This window comes from Terrapene carolina, unplaced genomic scaffold (assembly GCF_002925995.2).
Source record: "Terrapene carolina triunguis isolate 2854851 unplaced genomic scaffold, T_m_triunguis-2.0 Scaffold227, whole genome shotgun sequence".
NCBI lineage: Eukaryota > Metazoa > Chordata > Testudines > Emydidae > Terrapene > Terrapene triunguis.
In genome coordinates, this window is record NW_020664578.1 from 2,098,940 (window position 1) to 2,120,285 (window position 21,346).

Consider the following 21,346-nt stretch of genomic DNA (forward strand, 5'->3'; position numbering starts at 1 on the left):
TGGCTAAGGGAGAACAGGGATGGATAAAGAGGAACAAACAGCTGCCCTCTACGCTAATAATGCTGATTGTACTTTGCAAGTGGGAGGATCTAAAAGTGCTGCCTAAGGGTGAGAATTCTCCCCCATTTTATTAGGGGAAACTGAGGCACTAAGCATTTTTAATGTGGTCTAGTGCTTGGAGCAGAGGATTGGGAATCCGGACTCCTCACTTTCCTTGTGGTTAGAGCAGGGAGGATGGGCGTAAGGGATCCTGGGTTGTAGCTTTGGCTCTGGGAAGGGAGTGGGGTCTAGTGGTTACAGCAGGGAGCTGGGACTCAAGACTCCAGGCTTCTACCCCTGCCTCTGGCAGGGGAAAGGCATGAGAATCAGGATTCCTGGGTTCCATCCCCAACTCTGCTACTGACTCACTGTGTCGCCATGACCACGTCCCCACCTCCATCCAGGCACGAGTGTGGAACACTGGTGAAAAAAGAGTTCGAATGGGCGGAATGAAAGTTCAAGGTGTTGGCTGGGATTGATTTGATCCTGGGTGCAGCTTGCAACAGTCTCCCAAGACAAGGACTAGGAGTTTGTGCTGCCAAAAGATAAGGAGCGAAATCCTGGCTGCCTGGAAGTCAGCGGGAGTTTTGGAACAGTGCCGGAATCCCACCCGGGGCGTCTCCCGACCTGAACGTTCTCAGATCAAACACGACTTTTTGCACCTTTCCCACCAAAAACCCACCGAGTCTTGTTAAAAGGCCCTTACGGGGTTTGAGTAGCCTAATGCTGGCTTCCAGGAGCCTGCTGCCTGCCTCCATTTCCCCGCCTGTGCATTGCAATGCTAAGACGTGTCTCCCACACACAGATGTTGAGAAACTTGCTGACTTTGTGGAAAGGGCTCTGAGGCCCTGAAATGACAGAGGCCAGAGAATGGCCAGGGATCATTATGGGTGTTGGGAAAGTAATGATGCTTTACAGCTTCTAACTGAGCCCTTTTGAGAGGTTGGATGATCCCCATTTTATTCCTGGGGAAACTGAGGCACGGAGCGGTGACATGACTATCCCCTGGCCACACAGCAGCAGACTGGCCAAGCCAGGCAAAGAACCTAGGAGTCCTGCCTTTCAGTCCCCTGCCTAAACCACAATGTTATGCTTATTATGCAAGAAAATCCACGTTCTGGGTGTGTTTTGCTAGACTAAGATGGTTCTTCCCATGGGTCTCAAGAGAGAGGGCCTGGTTCTCATTTACACTGGCTATTACTAGTAAAAAAATCTGTGTCTAGAGGAGACCTAAGATCTGAAAACCAAAATATTTCAAGTTGGAAATGTTGTCGCAGTTGTATTTCAGTGGCCTCGTATCCTCTATTCTTCTTTATGGGGTGTGCTCCCTGGCTAGACTACATCTCCTCTAATGCACCAGGGCCAGGGGCTCCCACGATAAACCCCCTCCCCTCTCCAAGAGGGGGACACTGTGATGCATCATGGGAGATGTAGTCCAACCGGGGAGCCTGGCCTATAAAGGAGAGTGGGAGCATGCGGCAGCTGGACTACGACCCCCATGAGGAGCTACAGCAGCGTTGCCAAATCAGCGTTTTTTTAGGATTTAAATATCTGCTGAAAATTGACTCCCTCCCCCCCTTGTGGGGAAAAAAATTCCCAATTGTTTTCATTCAGCTCTAGCGAAGGAGCCTTAATGCCAATAAGAATCAGGCCCAGAATTGGTCTCGATCGAACAGTCATGCCAAGGCTGCAGAGGCACGGAGTGCCATAGGCTGGGGCTGGAGGCCTTAGCTGGCCACACCCACTGCTGGGCAGGTGTCCAACCCGTGATTTATTTCTACAGGGTGGTTTTCCACCCTTCTGCTCTCTAGCCCTTTCTCCAGTTTCTTCTTCCTGTTTAATTTGCAGCTGATGACAGATCCAGCTGTTGCAGCACACGCCTCAGCTGGATCAGCTGGGCGAATAGACAGGTTCACTCCAAATCACACCCACACACCTGGATGCTCTCCCAGGGCCCTAGGTTGCAGCAGAGGCGCTGTAGATATCTGGGGAAGTGCTGCAAAGGAGCTCTGATCAGGGTAACAGCGGGGCACTGCTGGGCAGGGCAAGATCCCGCTGGCCCAAGCAGTGTCTCTGCCTCCTCCGTCACAGACCGAGCACCCGGATCAGCGCAGCTAACTCATTGAAACCCAGTTCTTGGGAAAAGGGCGGTTCCATTTTATGGCTTCTTGCAGCTCGCCAGCAATGGCTGAGTGGAAAGGGAGTGAGGTCCGGGAGCCAGGACTCCTGGGTCCTGTTCCCAGCTCTGGGGAGAATGTGATCTAGCGGTTAGAGTGGATGAGGACTCCTGACTTCTGTGTCCTGTTCTGGGGAGGCATGCTTAGCCAAGCAACAGAAAGTCGGGACAGCTGGGTTCTCTTCTAGTCTCTGGGAGAGTCTTGTCTAGTGGTTAGAGTTTGGAGGACCAGTAGCCTGCCCACCTGGCTTCTAGTCCCAGCTCCTCTTTTGACTCTCTGTGTGACTTTGAGTGGGTCGAGGCGCGGCTCTGTGCCTCAGTTTCCCTATCTGTAAAATGGAGCTAATGATCCCTGCCTTGAGAACTGCTGAGGGTTGTCAGCTAGCAGTGCCTTTTTGGGAAAGGCCAGCAGCAACCCCCCTGGTGCAGCTCTCCCTGGGTTCAGCATGCTCCTGGTAAAGGCTTTGGGTGGGAGATGAGTTCAACTCCAGATGTGCGTAGACAGACAGCTTGTAAATAACAGTGTACTTGAAAGTGCGTGGCGGAGAATTGGGAGGGGCCTGGGCTTATGCGCTGGCCTGTTAGTGTTAATACAATGGTCGTAATTAACCATAAATACTTCCGGGTAGCGCGTCTCTGAGCCTCGCAGTAGTCGGCTCACCCAGGGTGAGGGATTTTGTTACTTTGGATGGGCGAGTAACATTTCCCATCATCGTGTCTAAGGCCAGGTCTGTCCCCGGGGCTGCTGCCGAGAAGGGAGTCCAGGAGCTGCTAGTGCCACTCTAACCACTAGACAACATTCCCCTCCCAAAGTCAGGAATAGAACCCAGGGGTTCTGACTCCCAATGCCCCCCCCAGCTCTAACCACTAGACCCCACTCCCCATCCCAGAGTCAGGCATAGAACCCAGGCGTCCTGACTCCCAGTTCCCCCCGCTTTAACTTCTAGCCCACATTTTCTCCCAGAGCTGGGAATAGAACCCAGGCATCCGGGCCCCCATTCCTGCTCCATCCGCTGGGCCACGCCACCTCCTTTAAAAGCTCTTGTTTCCTACCGAAGCAACCACCCAAGGAAGCTGCTTCCTGCCTGGCTGAGGGGAGCAGGGAAGGTCCCTGGAGCTGTCAGGACGCGTCGGGGAGGCTGGACTTTCTGGTTCCCTGACTCACTGTGAGTGACACTGATCTAGCCGTGCCCTTCCCCTCCCCAGCCCAGGCAGCTGCCAGTGTGAGCTAGAGACTTGAAACAGCCTCAGCTCCCCGGCCCTAGTGTTGGACACGAGCCCGGGAGGGGAAGGAACCGAAGCCACGTCTGGGAGCAGAGTGAACCCAGGAGCCAGCCCCTCCAGCTGGAGCTGGGCTGGTCATTCCAATCCAGTGGGCCCAGAGGCCACCCCAGGACGTCTCCGATGGGCACCGGACACTGGGCAGCGAGTCCATCCACCCAGCGCTGGGGAGATCTACCGGGGGCTTAGCTGCCAATGGATGATGCTGGCCGAAGGTCTGCGCTAATTCTGCCCATGCCCTCTGACCTCAGCCCTAGGAGAGGTAATTTCGCTGGAGAATAAGCAGCTAGGTCCCGCTCTGCAGGGATCCGAGGCAGAGCTCGGGGGGCGCTGGACCCAGGGGGAGCGGCTCTGCGTTGGGTGCTGAGAGCGGAATCTCTTCTACGGTGGCGCCAGGCAAGGGGATCCGGGAGGGGGGATAGAGAGGGGACTTGAAGGGGCTTCCACTCTCTGCTAGAAACACGGGGCAGGAGGGCACTTTCATAGCTGGTACTCGAAGGGAGGGTTTGTTTGTTTTCTTTCTTCTTTTTAAAAATCCCTCCTCCCCCCAGTGCACCCCCGCAGCATCAGGCACTGGGTCCTGTCCCTCGCTAGCACGTGGTCTGTGTGTACAGCTTGGGGTCTGGGCGTCGCCTTCCTGGTCTACGGGCCAGTCCTTGCTGGCATAAGCGCCCTGCAGTTACCCCAGGGCTGCACTTGTGCCCCCCCGCCCCGGTTTATTAGCTGCCGTTTATGCAGACGAGAGAACAAGGTTCAAAGTTGCAAGGTGGGGTGAGGCTGCCGCTCGGCGGAGTAACAAACAGCTCAGGCTGGGGAATACCTCTCTTGCCCAGCGCCGGGACAGTAGGGCCTAGCCGGGGCACTGGGGGTGGGCACCGAGGCATGTTCCTACCCTGCCTCCGGCTGCATTTCAGGAGTTGGGGAGGTTCTAGGGTGGGCAGGGGCCGGAGTGGCTGTGAGCACGGCCAGGGTCAGCGCAGGGTGGGATCATTTCCCGCCCCACGCCTCGTCCCCGGGGGAGCCGCACGAGCGCAGCGCCCCACGTTTCACAACCTCCTATTTCCCCACCGTTTCCAGCAACAGGCGCAACGTCTCGGCTTAGCGGCTGCGGGTGCTGCAATCTGGCTGGGGTGAGGAGGAGGAGGAGGAGGAAGGGTTGTGTGTGGAGCCAGCGTTGGGGCCCGGATCAGCCTGTCACTTAGCTGTCGGTGGCTTTCGAGCTCCACTCTCTGGAGGACGTGGGGAATTTGCCACCTTCTGGGAGTCCCTGATGCAAATGCCGGCCTCTGTTTTTAAGGCCCGGCTTGACAAAGCCCTGGCTGGGATGATTTAATTGGGGATTGGTCCTGCTTTGAGCAGGGGGTTGGACTAGATGACCTCCTGAGGTCCCTTCCAAGCCTGATATTCTATGAGTCTATGATTCTATGACCCAGCCCCCAACAGCGCCCGGCAATTCTGCTAGGTGTTTCTGAAATGCTGGGGCTGCCCGGCTCACGTGAGGGAGGGGCCAGAAGGCCTGATCTGAAGCCCCCCGGGGATGTCAGTGGAAAAGCTCCCACTGTCTTCAGCCAGCTTTGGATTGGGGCTTGGATCTGGCCCAAAATATCATCAAGGCCAGTAACACACATTCCCCAACCCTTTGGGGAGGGCGAGCGGGATCCGGGCAGCTTGGCCATATGGTCTCCATAAAGGGCTCCCCGCCCCCGAAAAGAGCGTGAGAAATGAGTCGAGCGACGGGGGGGGGGGGGGGGGGGGGGGATCAGGTTGCGGGAGCGAGGGGAGGGATGGCAGAGAGGGGCTCAGGATGTGATGAGGACAGGAACGCTTTGTAAGCATCGGCTGGGGGGGGTCCTGCCCCGGACACCACTACAGGAAGAATTAGTCTGGGTGCAAAGACACCACCCATCAGCACCAACCTGAGCTAAAAGAGCTGCCCCATCAACTGGCAGCAGCAGTAGGCTCTTATCTTGCATGTGGACTGGAGGGGACACGCGTGACACGCCCACCCAGTATAAGGGGCGTGGCTGGAGCGCTGTGAGCTCTTCTTTGATTCCCAGGGCCCATAGAGGGCAGAGCATAAGTTAGAGCAGCCTTGAGGCTGCTCCAACTGATACAGGGGGAGCCCGCACAATCCCAGAACATGAGGGGTGCAAAGGCTTAACGGCACCTCCCGCATCCATCTTGTCCCAGCAGCAGGAGCCGAACCGCCGAGAATCAAGCCCCGAGAGGCTTCTCCTCGGCAGCTCCTGCCGCCTGGCTCAGCCTCCCGGTATCACTGTGGCCCCATCCCAGCCCTGCTCTCAGGTGGAGAGGCTCCTTTCCTCCCTGACGCTGCGGCTGCCTGCGGGGCTCCCGTGATGGCACGAAGGGGCAGAAAGCACTGTCCCTGGTGAAACATGACTGCGCACGGCCCTCTCCCCAGCCTAGCGCTTCCGCTGCAAATGGGAGGCTGGGGCTGGTTCTCTTTCGTGTGGTTACCTCGCTCGCTTCAACAGTCTCTTCCCCTCCCTCCCCACCCTGCTTTCTTGACAGCTCAAGAGCTGGGGCCGGGTCCCTGCAGATTTCACCGAAGGCCTCACCCTTTGACGATAACCAGCCATGCCCGACCGGGCGCTCTGCCTCCTGTGCAGTTTGGTGATGCCTGCCGCCTTCCTGTGCGCAGATCTGCTTCCCAGGGTCACCTTCCCAAGAGGTGAGCAAAGGAGGATGCGGGGGGGGGGAGAAAGAAGGATGGATGGATGAGAAAGCAAGAAAAGAGGGGTGGTGGGAAGGAAGGAAGAAAGGAAAAGAAGAGTGCAAAGACAGACAGATGGGCCTGGACAGACAGAAGGCAGAGAGACTAAATAAAACGGAGAGAGACCGTTGGAAGGAGGAAATGAAAAAGGGGTTAAAGGAAGAGAAAGAGAGAGCTGCTCCCCTCTGAATCGCCCGCTGTCAGCCTCCCAGGCCCGGGGAGGGGCACGGGGCACCGGTAGAGAGAGAGGCTCCTTGCCTGTAGCCGGGACTGGGGGGGTGAGAAATGGCGGGGAGCGAGGGGGTGCGTCTCACGTCTCCCTGTCGACGCGGCACATGTAAAGAGCAGGGCTTTGGTCTCGGAAGCTGCTTTTCCCCTGCGAGGGGAGAAGGGGATTAGGGTAACCAGATGTCCCGATTTTATAGGGACAGTCCCGATTTTTGGGTCTTTTTCTTATATAGGCTCCTATTACCCCCTACCCACTGTCCCGATTTTTCACATGTGCTGTCTGGTCACCCTAAAGGGGATGAAGGCAGGTGCTTCGGAGGGAGGCTGGGGCAGGGGAAGATGTGAGTTCAGATCCTGAACTCTACCGCCACAGCCTGGCTTGGGGCTATACAGGACTGGCTGCCAGGACACCTGGGTTCTATTCGCCGAGCTGCCGCAACGGTGCTACGTGACTGGCTGGCTCTCTGTACCTCGGGGTTCCCATCAGGGGCAACAACGGTGGGATTCACAGTCGGGAGAGTAGGAGATGATATAGACCAGGGGTTCTCAAACTGGGAGTCGGGCCCCCTCAGGGGGTCGCAAGGTTATTACATGGGGGGCCGTGAGCTGTCAGCCTCCACCCGCTTTGCTTCCAGCATTTATAATGGTGTTCAATATATAAATAAGTGTTTTTAATGTATAAGGGGGCTCGCACTCAGAGGCTTGCTAGGTGAAAGGGGTCACCAGGACAAAAGTCTGAGAACCCCTGATATAGACCGAAGGAGCAGCTGTCAGCACACTGAGGAACTGGGTCCCAGTGGCTTGAATGGGCCTGAGTTCAAATCCCAGATGGGCCCAGTTTTCCTACCCCAAGGATCTGGCCTGGGAGTCTGACGTGCTCTAGCTAGCCTGCCCTGGGCAAGAGGTCAGAGTAGATTATCACAATGGTCCCTTTGGGCCGTGGTGACGTGAGTCTTCCCACCAACTTTGGATCGGGCCCCGCTTGCACAAAACGAACGCATTCTTCCTTTTCCAAACCCAGAGGCAGTAAACGCCAGAGCGCTGGGGAATGCTTATAATTACCCCGGCCTTTGCTGGCACCCTGTGAAAACAAATTCCAGCTGCAGCCTCTCTAGCGAGCAGCCGTCTATTAAACCCGATCGCCTTTCAGCTCCTTCTGAAAAGAAAAGAAATATCACGCGATTTCCACTGAGCTGGGAAGGGGCTTGTTGGGTGGGGGAGACGGACCTGATTTAGGATTGGAGATGAGAAGAGCTAAATACGGCCGACTTGGCTAGAGAGGAAAAGCATCTAACGAGCACTTGAATGTCAAGGAAACAGGATGGTTCGAGAGGGTTTAGAGGATCCAATCTAGGTGCTGCATAGACACCATGAGAGACAATCCCTGCCCTGGATATCTTATAACCTAAATAGGCAAGACAGGTGAAGGGTGGGAGAAAGGAAGGATTGTTCGCCCAGCTTGACAGATGGGAAACTGAGGCATGGAGACATTAAGGCCCAGATTCCCAAAGGCGTTTAGGCACCTAACCCATGGGAGTTAGGTGCCTAAATATCTTTGTGGATCTGGACTGAAGCGAGTTGCTGAAAGCCAGGGATAGACCCCCCTGAGTCCACATCCAGTGCCGGCATTACAGAATCCTTGCTCCGAGCAACGGGAAATAAAGCAAAGGAACATGCAGGCTGAATATCAGGCCGTGCTTCCTAATAACAGGAGGCAGGGTTGTAATTAGAGGAGTTGGAATTTGTCCAGAATAAAATCATGAGCCTGATTCTCCCTCTGGCTCTTTTTCCTTATTCTAGCAGAGTAAAAGGGGCCTCAGAGTGGTGTGTAAATGACATGGGCTCTCGGGTTATGCTGCCAGAGTAGTGAGAGTCAGGCCTCCCCTCCCCCCCCGCATGTTTTAATAAAACAATTTCCCTTCCCTGTGGTGGGTTATTAAATCAATAAGAGTTTTGCAAGATCTAATTTTCTTATTTCACCCTTTGGTTTGGTTTTGTTTTTTTGCTTCAGCGCTGGAAATAGACAAATCACTTGGGCTTTGGGATCTAGTCAGTTTCTGTTCATGGGAGGGTGGGGCTGAACTAGATGATCTTGCCAGGTCCCTTCCAGCCGTACAGCGCTGTGAGTCTCTGGAGCTCACATCCACAAATCCTAGGACGTGGCTGCAATTTGGGATGCAAGTGCCACAGGGGATTTCTTTTGTCTGTTTGCTTTCGATGTATCTAAATAAACAATCATGGCCAGTGAAGCGTTTCCGGTGCTCTAAGGCCTTCTGGAAACGTGTTTATAATATTCTAGGCTGAAGCTGCATCCCCTTGTCAAGCCTTCACCCTTGCAAAAACACTGCGGGATCTTCAATGACCACAAACGATCCGGACCGCGTTATTTCTGTCTCATCCTTCTGGCAGCTCAGCGCCCCCTAGCACCACGTTGAGGTGGGCCCAGAGGGGAGAGCGCCCCCTGCTGAGTCCCCACCCTGCCCCCTGCAGCACCCTGCTGGGGCATTGGGGTCAGCACTGGCTCCGAGGGAAAAGCGCCCCCTACTGAGTCACCAGCAGTCGCAGCCTTCTTCTTTCCCACCCACCCTCAGCCTGCTGCTGCTGAGAAAAGGGCACGCTCTTCCCCCAGGCCCTTTGTAGGGTCCTGCCAGCCGCAGTGCCGGCTCCAGGGACATTTCCACTGCATATGCTGGCTGCTCCTTCTGCCAGTGTTCATACAGCATATGGGGCCTGATCTATGGGATTAACATGCTACATTACATAGGCACTAAGTTGCAGTATCTATGTTATGTTACAGTATATAGGTGCCAAGTTGTGGCCTATACATGCTACATTACGGTATGTAGGCTCTAAGTTACAGTGCGTGTATATAGATAGATAGATATGCTGTGTTTCAGTATATAGGTGCTCTGTTACAGTACATGCATTTATTATTTATCTGCATTATCTCCAAGAGGCCCTCACGGAGATCAGAGCCCCATTGTGCTAGGAGCTGTACATACACACAGTGAGAGCCAGGCCACGCCCTGTGGTGTTTCCATACACAAGGCAAACCAAATGTGGGAGGGGAAGTGATTTGCTCCAGGTCACCCAGTGGGTCTTCAGCAGAGCCTGGTCTAGAATCCAGATTTCCTTTGTCATAGTCCAGACCCTTCACCACTATACCACATACATGCTCTCTTATGGTACATGCATATGTGTTATGTTATGGCATATAGATGGTTATGGTATTCATCTAAGTTGCTATATAGATGCTATGTGACAACATATACATGGTAAGTTGTGATATATTTGCCAGAAGCTGGGAATGAGCGACAGGGGATGGATCACTTGATGATCACTTGTTCTGTTTATTCCCTCTGGGGCACCTGGTACTGGCCACTGTCGGAAGACCAGATATTGGACTAGATGGACCTTTGGTCTGACTCAGTAGGGCCATTCATATGATCGATGCTGTGTTACAACACACACATGTTATGTAGAGTTTTGTGGGAAGTTACGTTTCTGGTTTTAGCAGGACGTTCCGCCATTTCAAAATTGGTTTTTGTTCCGAATGGGAATGAAACGTAGAGTTTCAACAATTCCTGCTAAATGAATTTTTTTTTAAATTGTTTTGAGTCAATTGATTTTGATTTTTTTAAATCCTATCAAATAAATTGTGAAACAAAAAAACCCCCAGAGCATTCTGTTCCATGATCAAAACGCTTTGTTTAGGTGATTTTCATCAAAAAATGAAATTCTGTGGAAATCAACGTGTTTCCGACAAAAAAAAAAAATTCTGTTGGAAAAAAATTTCAACCAACTCTAATGCTATTCTGTACAGGTGCCACTTTACATATATGGTGCTGAGTTATGGAGTAGAGGTGCCAAGCTATGGTATATAGGTGCCACTCTACAGTATGCGGGTGCTACATGATGGGATATTGGTGCCTCTTTATGGTATGTAGGACCCACGTTATGGTACACCTCAACCTCGATATAACGCGACCTGATATAACACGAATTCGGATATAATGCGGTAAAGCTGTGCTCCGGGGGGCGGGGGGGGGGGGCGGGACTGCGCACTCTGGTGGATCAAAGCAAGTTTGATATAACGCGGTTTCACCTATAATGCGGTAAGATTTTTTGGCTCCCGGGGACAGCGTTATATCGAGGTAGAGGTGTATATAGGTGCTAAGTATCATATACCATGCACTGTTCGATCCCTGCCAGGAGACCCCCGGAGGACCCTAACCAGCTTCAGCCAGGACGGAATCTTCAACTATGATACTTTCCTCTTGAGCGAAGACGAAGGCACTCTGTACGTGGGAGCTCGAGACACCATCCTCTCCCTCCGGGTGGACAGTGCTGGGTCCATGAAGCTGACGGGCTCAGTGAGTAGAGCTCGGCCTTCCCCAGAGAGTGGGGAGCATTTGGGGTGCAGGAGGGAGGAAGGCTGATCCAGGGGGTGGGGCAAGTGGAAGTCAGACCTGGGTTCTGTTCCTCCTCCCCGTGCCTCAGTTTCCCCATCTGGAAAGTGAGGATAATGGTACTCAGAGGCGAGGAATTGTGAGATGTAATTCATTAATGTTGGTAAAGTGCTTTGAACCTTAAGCGGAAGCCTCTAGAGAGAATAGAACTGAAGAGTCCTGACTCCCTAACCCCCTTGCTCTGACCACTAGACCATATTCCCCTCCCTGAGAATTTTGCTCTCAGCAGCTTCCTTTCCTTCCAGTGCACTATTACAGGCTCTTGACCTTTTCTCCAGGTGGAAACTTCCTCCCAACCATTGAAGAATCTCTCTCTTTCCCCCCCTTACAGATAGTGTGGCCACCTGTGCTTAAAAAAAAAGAGGAGTGTGTCTTTAAGAAGAAAAGCAATTTGGTAAGGAGAGGGGGAGACGCTGGTGCTGGTGCGGGCTGTATTATGCCCCTCGAGGGCGCAGTTAGTCTTGGCGTGTCTATGGAGGGCATGGAGAGCTGGTGACAATGCTGAGAGGTGGGTGCTGGGGTGGGTGGGTGCTTTGCGGTGCCGTGAGAGGTGATACCAAGCGAGGTGCAATTCCTGAGCCTGGCTTCTCACTCCCACACCTTGAACAGGAAGCGGTAGGGCTTGCCGGTGGACTCGGTGGCCTTCTTCTCAGGGTCTCAGCCTGAGGTGCTGTGCTGTGCTTGAGGTCTTTTAAAACATCCCACGCAGGGGGGTGATAATTCTGGTGTCCTGGCCAACTCTTCCTTTGCCTCCCTAACTTCCCCTTGCAGCTCAGTTCGGTCGTGTTCTTCTTCTCCTAAACCCGTTGTACAGCTATCACGCTCCACTCTAGAGGTGGCTGTTTTTTAGGGCTGGGCGAGTGCAGCATTGCTATGTGCTGTTGAACAGCTGTTAAGTCCCACCCCAGAAGTGGCTGCATTTTAATGCTGGGTAAATAATCGCTGTGCGGTGTTGCTGTGTGCTTTTGAAGCAGCAGCCACGCTGTGACCCAGAGGTGGCTGTATTGTAGTGCTGAGCAGGATACCTGTATAGTGTTGCTGTGTGCTATTGAACTGCAGCCAAGTCCCACCCCAGAGGTGGCTGCATTTTAATGCTGGCTGAGCCATCCCTGTGCAGTGTTGTCATGTAGTTTTGAAACTGCTGCCACCCCAGAGGTGGCTGCATTTTAATTATGGGTAAGTGACCCCAGTGAGATGTTGCTGGGGGCTGTTAAATCACTGCTGCATCCCACCCCAGAGGTGGCTGCATGTCAGTGCTGAGCATAGTGATCCTGTTATATGCAGCCTGTGAAGCAATCTGAAATCTAAGCTGTTCTTTTAAGTGGCGTGTTCTTTTCTCCCACAGACAGAGTGCTTCAACTTCATCCGTGTCCTGGTGCCAGTGAACCAGACTCACCTGTACACCTGTGGGACCTACGCCTTCAGCCCCATCTGCTCTTACATTGTGAGTGTCTGGTCTGGGTTGGTGGGAAGCTCTGACTCCAGCACCCGGTACAGCGCTTCAGAGCCTGCAAAGGGTTTGGTTCCGGAAATGGGCCAAGAGGCAGGGCTGGTCTGTGATTGCCACTGAGGCTGCTGGACACAGAGAGACCTTGTGATTCTCTCTGGCCCTCCAGTTCCCCAGACTGCGCTGTGCAGGGTTACCACATGGGGTCTCCCTAAATCCTGACCCGGACTGGCGGGACACAGAAGGGGTTTAGGGCCAGATCGGCAAAGGGGTTTAGGCGCCTAACGATGCAGCTAGGCACCTATTGGGATTTACAGTAGCACCTTTGTCCCATTGGTCTTCAAAGGGAGTTAGGTGCCTAAGTGCATTTGAAGATCCCAATATATGCCTATTTGTATCTTTAAGCACTTAAACACTGGGAAATCTGGCCTTTATTGACCACCTCGTCGAGGCAGTGTGTGAGGAGAGAGGAGAGCAAGAGAGCAAAGAGGGCGGACTCAGGACTCCTGGGTTCTATTTCCAGGTCGGAGAGGTAGTGTGGTCTAGTGGTCAGAGCGAGTGGGGGCGGAGTCAGGACTCGCGTTCTAGTCTCCATAGACGAGGCTTTGCTGCCCTCTGTTGGCTCTGTGTGTACGTTGAGGAGCCTCCTATATTTTCTGGTTATTTCCCTTTCCAAATGAAAGGCCCGGGTTTACGGGAAAAGTGGTGAGTTTACAGGAACCCGGGTCAACATTTTCAAAAGTGGCCTCTGATTTTCTCAAGTTGGAGTCACCAGACGAGAGAACTCGTCTGAGCTCTGGCCTGGCTTCTCCTCCAAAATTCAAGGGTGTCCTGATTTGCAGTTCCTGATTATTGGGGTTCCATTAGTATTATAATTTGACTTTATTGGGGTTATATTATGAATGTGGCGTAGTGGCTGTAGCCCTGGGCTGGGTCTCAGAAGACCGGGCTTCCATTCCTGGCACTGCCACTGGCCTGTGGGTGACCTTGTTGGTAAAACACGTCGATTATAATATAATAGAGAGAATTATCTTAATTATGAAAGTTGATTCCCCCCGCCCTGTGCCTGGAGTCTGGAAGGGATCTGGCTCTAGGCTGAACTCAAGTGACCACCATTCGGTTTGTTCTTGTTCTGCGACTGATTGATTGATCTTTAATTCCTCGTAGAATCTGGAGAATTTCAGCCTGGTTTCTGGAGGCCAAGGGGAGCCTCTCCTCCAGGATGGGAAGGGACAGTGCCCCTTCGACCCCCGCCACAAGTATACGGCCATCCTGGTGGGTGAGTACGGAGCTCTTTGGAAACCAGGGGCTGTGCAGGGACTGCGTGATGGGGAGGGAGGTGGAACCCGCTGCCCTACAGTGGTCGGCCCATGGACAGTTATGATGCCTCAAAGCAAAGGATTAGGTCTTGAGCTGAATCAGTCGAGTCACATGTCTTCGGTGCGGCAGCTCCCGGATGGGGCTGGCCTGAAAGAAACCTTTAAGGTCCTGCTGTCATCCTTCGATGCGCTGTGTGTAGATTTATCCCTCAATGCCCGGGTCACCCACTCTAATCCATCAGGGTAACGAGTCCTAGCTCTGGTACTTTTCCTACAGAGATCTCAAAGCGCTTTACCTCTCTCTGACTAAATAACCGAGCCCAGAGGCACCGGCACAGCTGCCGGTCCGGGCTTCCCTCACCACCTCTCTCCGCCTGCAGATGGTGAGCTCTACACGGGGACCATGAACAACTTCCAAGGAAGCGAGCCCATAATCTCCCGTGCCCTGGGCAGCAGGACCTTTCTGAAGACCGATACCTTCCTCAGGTGGCTGAATGGTGAGGAGGGGGTAGGAGGGCCTGCTCCTGCTGCTGGGAACGGGGTGGGGTGTGGGGAAGGGCAGGGGCTGAGGTAGCATCATAAATGGGCAGCTATCGATTTCAGATCTTCCAGACACGGGACCTGACTCTGTTACCCGGTGGGGTTGGGATGAGAGGCTGCAACACCCTTTGAGCTCTTCCTGCGCTGAGGCTGTGCTCAGCCTGGCTCCGGGGCCAGTTAGAGCAGCCTCGGGGCTGCTCTAATTTACACTGGGCTCCCCTTGGCCCCCTGCCGTCCCTGGGAAGCAGAGAATAACCACAGCATAAGGCACTGTACTCATGCCCACAATCTGCCCCCTAAGCCGGGGCGGGAGCAGCTCCACGCTGGCCAGGGAGAACCCTGCTCAGGAAGGATTCTCAGGGGACCAGTTCCCCCCACTTTAAGGCCCTTTAGCCACTTAACGGGGCCTCACATCAGTGAGAATCAGGCTCAGGGACTCTTTGCTCGAGTCGCCGTCACCTATTAGCCAACAGGCGAATGGCTGGTGCCCACTGGCCTCAGGGATGTGTTTCCTAGGCAACAAGCCCCCAGCCTCCCATGGATATTTACATGCCCCCCCATCTGCCCCTCGGGAAGCAGCACGCAGGGACTGGGCATCTAACCCGCCTGGTCTCCTTCCCCCCGACAGTCGACGCGGGCTTCGTGGCCTCAGCCAACATCCCTGGAGATGAGAAGGTCTATTTCTTCTTCGAGGAGACGGCCGAGGAGTTTGATTTCTTTGAGAAGCTCACGGTCTCCCGGGTGGCTCGTGTGTGCAAGGTATGAGGCTGGCCCGAGTTGGCTATGGGAGCGCGTGCGCTCCTATGTCCCGTACCCCGGCATTGTCGTCTCTCCTGCTTGTGGCCTGCCCCGGTGACGACAACTGACCCACCCGAGCCACAGGGCCTCTGTTCTGCCCTCCGTGGCATCTGGGCAGCTTGATTGCCTTCAGATCTGTGCCGGGGGCCTTGCATAGACGTAGACATTGACGAGGAATAAAATTCAGTTGCCCCTTCCCAGAGCTGGGCTCTAGCAGAAATCCGGGACAGTTCCGTTTGAATGAGAGGTGGCTGGTGTCACCCATTTATTTACAGATATAGACACATGCTGTCCCGATTCCCTGCTCTGCACCAGCCTGGAGCCCACGAAGGGGGGAGGGATAGCTCAGTGGTTTGAGCATTGGCCTGCTAAACTCAGCATTGTGAGTTCAATCCTTGAGGGGGCCATTTAGGGATCTGGGGCAAAAATCTGTCTGGGGATTGGTCCTGCTTTGAGGAGGGGGATGGACTAGATGACCTTCTAAGATCCCTTCCAACACTGATATTCTATGATTCTAACTGGCTGGCTGGCCTCCACTCCCTTTCGGGGTCACACTGCAACTGTGCCTGCAGCCACCCCCCTGCATTCGGACTCCATGTGGGTTATGGGGCAGCTTGAGCACCATCTATACATATCTATGTGGGGAACAAATATTTGATGGTGGGCTCTTCAGACTAGCAGACAAAGGTCTAACGCAAGCCAATGGCTGGAAGTTGAAGCCAGACAAATTCAGACTGGAAATAAGGCATCAATTTTTAACAGTGAGCGTAATTAAGGGTTGGAACAAAAGACCGAGGATCATGGTGGATTCTCCATCCCTGACCATTTTTAATTGGATGTTTTTCTAAAGGACCTGCTCTAGGAATTATTTTGGGGCAGCTCTCTGACCTGTGCTGTACAGGAGGTCAGGCTGGATGATCACAATGGTTCCTTCTGGCTTCGGAATCTATTAATCTCATATCTTAAAATGGCTCACTAGCCTCCTAACAGCCCGTTACCACTGTCTGGGTGGTTTCCTGCTTGTATCCACCTTTTTAGTTCCTCATTCCTCACTGGCTATGCACGAGGGCTTATTACAACATCATTGTCTGGAACATCAGCTGATCAGAGCCTGGTGGTTGGTTTACTCACCACAGCTGTACCACTAGAATTCCCCCTTTTTATTTTGAGCAGGGGATTGAGTTCGGGTCTCCCCACAGGGGCCACCCTTCCTCTCAGACCTTCCCTTCATTCAGAATAGCTCTTCCCCTGTTTGGAGCAGCATATACACCCCCTGCTGGCGGAGCTGTACCAGCGCAATGGCGGCATGGCTGCGCGCTGACCCCCAGGACAAGCCGTCCTCTCAGCCGTCCCTTTAAGGAGAGGCCCTGCTCCGTTCAGGGTGACCAGGCATTCCTCTCTCCTGCAGAATGACGTCGGAGGACAGAAGGTGCTGCAGAAGAAATGGACCACGTTCCTGAAAGCTCAGCTGACGTGCTTCCAGCCTGGACACTTCCCTTTCAACGTGATCCATCACTCCTTTGTCCTACCCCAGCCAGGAGGGGGCGCCGTCTTCTATGGAGTCTTCACCTCGCAATGGTAAGGCAGGAAACTTTCCTCTCCTGCCCAAAGGGCTCCGAAATCCCCCAAGGACCCACGTATTCCCAGGCTCGCACACCCACAAATCCCCTGGCTCTAACGCAAGAAGGACATTTGTGGGGAGGGGGCGTCTGTCCATCCTGCCCATTCAAATGGGTATGCTGTACCCAGAAAGTAGGACCCGTTCTGCGTTATGGTTCACCCTGAATATTTCATTATTGCAGAACATGTCATTAACCTGTGGAACTCCTTGCCACTTGGTATTGCTGAAGAAGTTGCTTAGTACATTTCAGAACTAAGAGATGAGACTGGTGTCTAGTGGTTAGAGCAGGTGGCTTGGGGTCAGGACTCCTGGATTCTAGTGCCACATCTAGGCGTGAGTGTGATTTAAGAGTTAGAGCACTGGGGACTGGGAGTTGGCATGCCTGGGTTCTCTGCCCAGCTCTAGGAAGGAGCATGGGCTAGTGGTCAGAGGAGGCAGGGGCTGGGAGTCAAGACTCCTGGATTCTGTTCATAGACAAGTGCCTGTCACTCCGGGGTGGTGAGAATTGATGCTTTGCAAGTGGATGGAGGCCCTGGGTGGAGGTCGCTGTGGAAGCGCCTGGCATTATTATTTCAGAAGGATCCAACGTTTATATGGCCAAGGAACAGCCCTTAGAGAGGGCCCCAAATGGGGTGGACTCCCCATGCCCACTCACCCACACGTCACAGGCAGGGTGTGGCTGGATCCCTCATCTGACCTGCCCACCTTCGGGGTCCCCCTAGCGCTGGCGTGTACCGCTAACAGGATCACTCGTCCCTTGGCAGGCAGATGGGAGACGCAGGCAGCACGGCGGTGTGCGCTTTCAACCTGGAGGACATCGAAAGAGTCTTCAGCGGGAAATACAAGGAGCTGAACAAGGAGAGCTCCCGGTGGACGACATACAGCGATGAGATCCCTGAGCCCCGCCCTGGCAGCGTGAGTATCACCTGCTTCGCGCCTCTAACGCCACGGCATGATGATGTGTGGGTCTGCCCCGAAGGATGACTTTGCAGGACACGGTTGGGGTTAAGCCAGGAGTCTGGGACTCAGGACACCTGGGTTCAATTCCTGCTGTTGTCACTGACTTTGGGCAAGGCACTTAACTTCTCCGTGCCTCAGTTTCCCTGGATAATAGACCATCTGCCTTGCTTTTTACAGGAAGCTGGCATAATCAGCTGTGCTTTTCCCCTTTGCAAGGGTGCGTAGAGCAAAAAAAACCAACCCTAAGCCGGTCACTAGCCCAGATCCCGCAGCTTCTGATCCCCTGCCTTTCTCCTCCCACTGCAGTGCTCGGTGCACCCATCAGCGGACAAAGTCCTGAGCTTCATGAAAAACCATTTCCTGGTGGATGAGAAGGTTGCGCCCAGGAACAAGCAGCCGCTGCTGGTGAAGCAGAACGTGAAGTATACGCGGATCGCAGTCGATCAAACCCACAGTGTCACGGGCACCTCCTATGAGGTGATGTTCCTGGGAACAGGTACGGCTCCCATGAGCAGGGGAAACCACCTCCTCGGTGCGTGGGGCTGGATTCTGCACCCAGCTGACGGTTTACCCAATGGTAAAGCTCCCATTGACATCAGTGGGACGGAGACAGGCACTTATCGCCGGAGTCAGACGAGTAATTCGTTTTCCGGTGATTAACCTGAAAAATTAAGAAAAAATTCATTTCGGGTGGACCGGAAATGAAACGTTTGGGGGTTTTGGATGAAACTAAAGAGTTAAAAAAAAATTTGTTTCGTTTTTGAGACTTTTGGGAAAAAATGAAATTGAAAATTCAAAACAAAAATTTAAACATTTTGACTATTTTGTTGTTGTTGCCAATTTGTGTATTTGTTATTTTGGAATTTGTGTGTTAGGAGAGCAGGGGGGTGTTTCACCCCATTTTACCGGCCAGTCTCAGCTCTGTTAATTGCACCCTGCCCATTGCATTTTCAGTTAGGTATGGCTCTTCTTCACTTGCTGTCCTGTGCATTGTTAAACACATTTACTGCTCTTCACCCCAGAGGTGGCTGCATTTAATGGTGGACAAACTGGTTTGTATAAGCCTGACAAGGTTGGTGCCAGCCAGCTAACAAAGTGCTTTGGAGGCATACTGGGGCAAAAGGCCCTGTATAAACGAAGGATCATTCTCTTTTAATTAAGCAAATTGTATGAGAGAGAGAGAGAGAGAGAATTGAATAGACTAGCCATTTAGATCCAGATACTCAACTTCCACTGAAATTAAGAACTTAAATACCTTTGTTACGCACAGTCAGTTTAGAGAAGAGATCAGCTCCTCAAAGAGAGGATGCATTATCTCAGCCCCATGGTAAATACACTTGTGTCCCTATATTTCCTCCCACAGATCAAGGGTTCCTGCACAGAGCAGTGGCTCTGGCCAGCGGTACTCACATCATTGAGGAAATCCAGCTGTTTAAGGACCCGGAACCTGTGCAGAACCTTCTGTTCTCACCTGGGAAGGTAGGAGACCTACAGATCTGCTTGGTGCAGCAAACAAGAAGGGGAGACGCTGCCCCATGTGCAGCCGGGCGGTGCTAAGTAGGTGACGTAGATGTGACATTTTCTGTGGGTCTCCCCCCTGCAGGGGATCCTGTATGTGGGGTACTCCAAGGGGGTGCTGCAGGTGCCGCTGGCCAACTGCAGCGTGTACAGGAGCTGTGCTGACTGTGTCCTCGCCCGAGACCCCTACTGCGCCTGGGACAGGCACAGCCAGTCATGCCAGGAGACCCGAGGCACAAACAAAAACACGTGAGTAGCTCAGTGTGTGGAACAGCTCCGGCGTAACCTCCGAGAGGGAGGCAGCCATGTCTGGTGGTTAGAGCAGAGCCTGGCGAGTCAGGGTTCTATTCCCTGCTCTGGGAAGAGAGTGGGCTGTAGTGGTCAGAGGCAGGGGGCTGGGAGTCAGGACTTCTGGCTCTGTTCCCAACTTAGGGCATTTCTGGGCCTCGGGGAGTGGTGGGAGTGGGGAGGGTGAAAAGCCCCTAGTGTTCCCTAGCCCGAAGGCCCCGCCCACCAGGAATACAGCCCTACGGTGTTGTTAACGCGCTTCGCTAGCGCTGATGGGCATTCCACGGGCACCACGCTCTCAGAGCATGTGCCACTGGCCAGTCGCCTGTGGCCTCGATATAAATCCACGGTACGCCCACATCTGGAATACTGTGTGCAGATGTGGTCGCCCCATCTCAAAAAAGATATATTGGAATTGGAAAAGGTTCAGAAAAGGGCGACAGAAATGATGAGGGGTATAGAACGGCTTCCGTAGGAGGAGAGATTAATAAGACTGGGACTTTTCAGTTTGCAAAAGAGTCGACTAAGGGGGGATATGACAGAGGCCTATGAAATCATGACTGGTGTGGAGAAAGTAAACAAGGAAGTGTTATTTACTCCTTCTCATAACACAAGAACTAGGGCTCATCAAATGAAATTACTAGGCAGCAGGTTTAAAACAAACAAAAGGAAATATTTCTTCACACAATGCACAGTCAGACTGTGGAATTCTTTGCCAGAGGATGTTGTGAAGGCCAAGACTATAACAGGGTTCAAAAAAGAACTAGATAAGTTCATGGAGGATAGGTCCATCAATGGCTATTAGCCAGGATGGGCAGGGATGGTGTCCCTAGCCTCTGTTTGCCAGAAGCTGGGAATGGGCGACAGGGGATGGATCATCTGATGATTCCCTGTTCTGTTCATTCCCTCTGGGGCACCTGGCATTGCCCACTCTCGGAAAATAGGATACTGGGCTAGATGGACCTTTGGTCTGACCCAGTCTGGCTGTTCTCATGTTCTTATGTCCTGGGACCTAAGGGAGGACTTGAACCCAGCTCCTCAGGGCGAGCCCAGCAACCAGCTCACCTGCCGTCCCCACGTCAAGCAGCGGCTTGAGAGCGACTTCATTGCCTTGGGTTCTCAGTGTGTCACTTCTCCCTCTCTAGGAGTGACTGGCTGCAGGACGTCGAGACGGGTAGACCGGGGGCTACGTGCCAGCAGCTCAGTGGGAGAGGCAGGGCCACACCCAGGTCTCGGGACGACTCGGGCAGCAGCCTGGTAAAAAGTTGAGTATCGACCTTCTGGGTTTACTGTGCTTGGGGCACGTGTCTGCCGGCGGGTGGGGCTCTAAGCCTGCAATGCTACGAGGGGGGCTGGGGAGGCCCCGCTGCAAGCCAGGGTGGGCTGCCTGCTCTAGGGAGGAGCTGGATCCGGGGAGGAACGAAGGGGGCCACGCTCAGTGCTTCTGAGGCATGGCGTCTCTGGTGGGCTTTGGCCCTGCTTTGCAAACAGCGCGGAGCAAATCCCATGACAAACGCTTCAATCAAAAATAATGTCACCAAGGCAGCGCTCAGCCCAGTAATAAATAACACGTCAGGGTGCCAGCCCCCCTAGACCACCTTACATCACCACCCCAGGGTGCCAGCCCCCCTAGACAACCCTACAATACCACACCAGGATGCCAGTACCCCCGGACAATGCTACAACACCATGCCAGGGTGCCAGCCCCCCTAGACAATCCTACAACACCACTCCAGGGTGCTAGCCCCCCTAGACAATCCTACAACACCACTCCAGGGTGCCAGCCCCCCTAGACCACCTTACATCACCACGCCAGGGTGCCAGCACCCCCAGACAATCCTGCAACACCACGCCAGGGTGCCAGCCACCCTAGACAACCCTACAATGCCACTCCAGGGTGCCAGCACCCCCAGACAATCCTACAACAC

At 53.6% G+C, this 21,346-nt stretch overlaps 1 protein-coding gene across 1 annotated transcript; it reads left to right on the forward strand.

The window, feature by feature from the left end:
* Positions 1 to 3,459: 3,459 nt before the first annotated feature.
* Positions 3,460 to 20,687, forward strand: SEMA4A (semaphorin 4A). The gene is made up of 14 exons (XM_029912463.1): positions 3,460 to 3,758; positions 6,029 to 6,188; positions 10,671 to 10,831; positions 11,259 to 11,321; positions 12,273 to 12,371; positions 13,542 to 13,653; positions 14,074 to 14,190; positions 14,862 to 14,992; positions 16,440 to 16,609; positions 17,417 to 17,567; positions 17,919 to 18,108; positions 18,976 to 19,091; positions 19,216 to 19,379; positions 20,564 to 20,687. Exons 2-14 carry the CDS (start codon positions 6,095 to 6,097, stop codon positions 20,685 to 20,687), a joined length of 1,692 nt encoding a protein of 563 aa, XP_029768323.1. The 5' UTR covers positions 3,460 to 3,758; positions 6,029 to 6,094.
* Positions 20,688 to 21,346: the final 659 nt, after the last annotated feature.

Bases quoted from the DNA above. Each gene is read 5' to 3' on its own strand.
- SEMA4A (XM_029912463.1), top strand. From the start codon at position 6,095: ATGCCCGACCGGGCGCTCTGCCTCCTGTGCAGTTTGGTGATGCCTGCC. The intron at 6,189-10,670 runs GTGAGCAAAGGA...GATCCCTGCCAG, and splicing joins CAGGGTCACCTTCCCAAGAG to GAGACCCCCGGAGGACCCTA. The intron at 11,322-12,272 runs GTAAGGAGAGGG...TTTCTCCCACAG, and splicing joins TTAAGAAGAAAAGCAATTTG to ACAGAGTGCTTCAACTTCAT.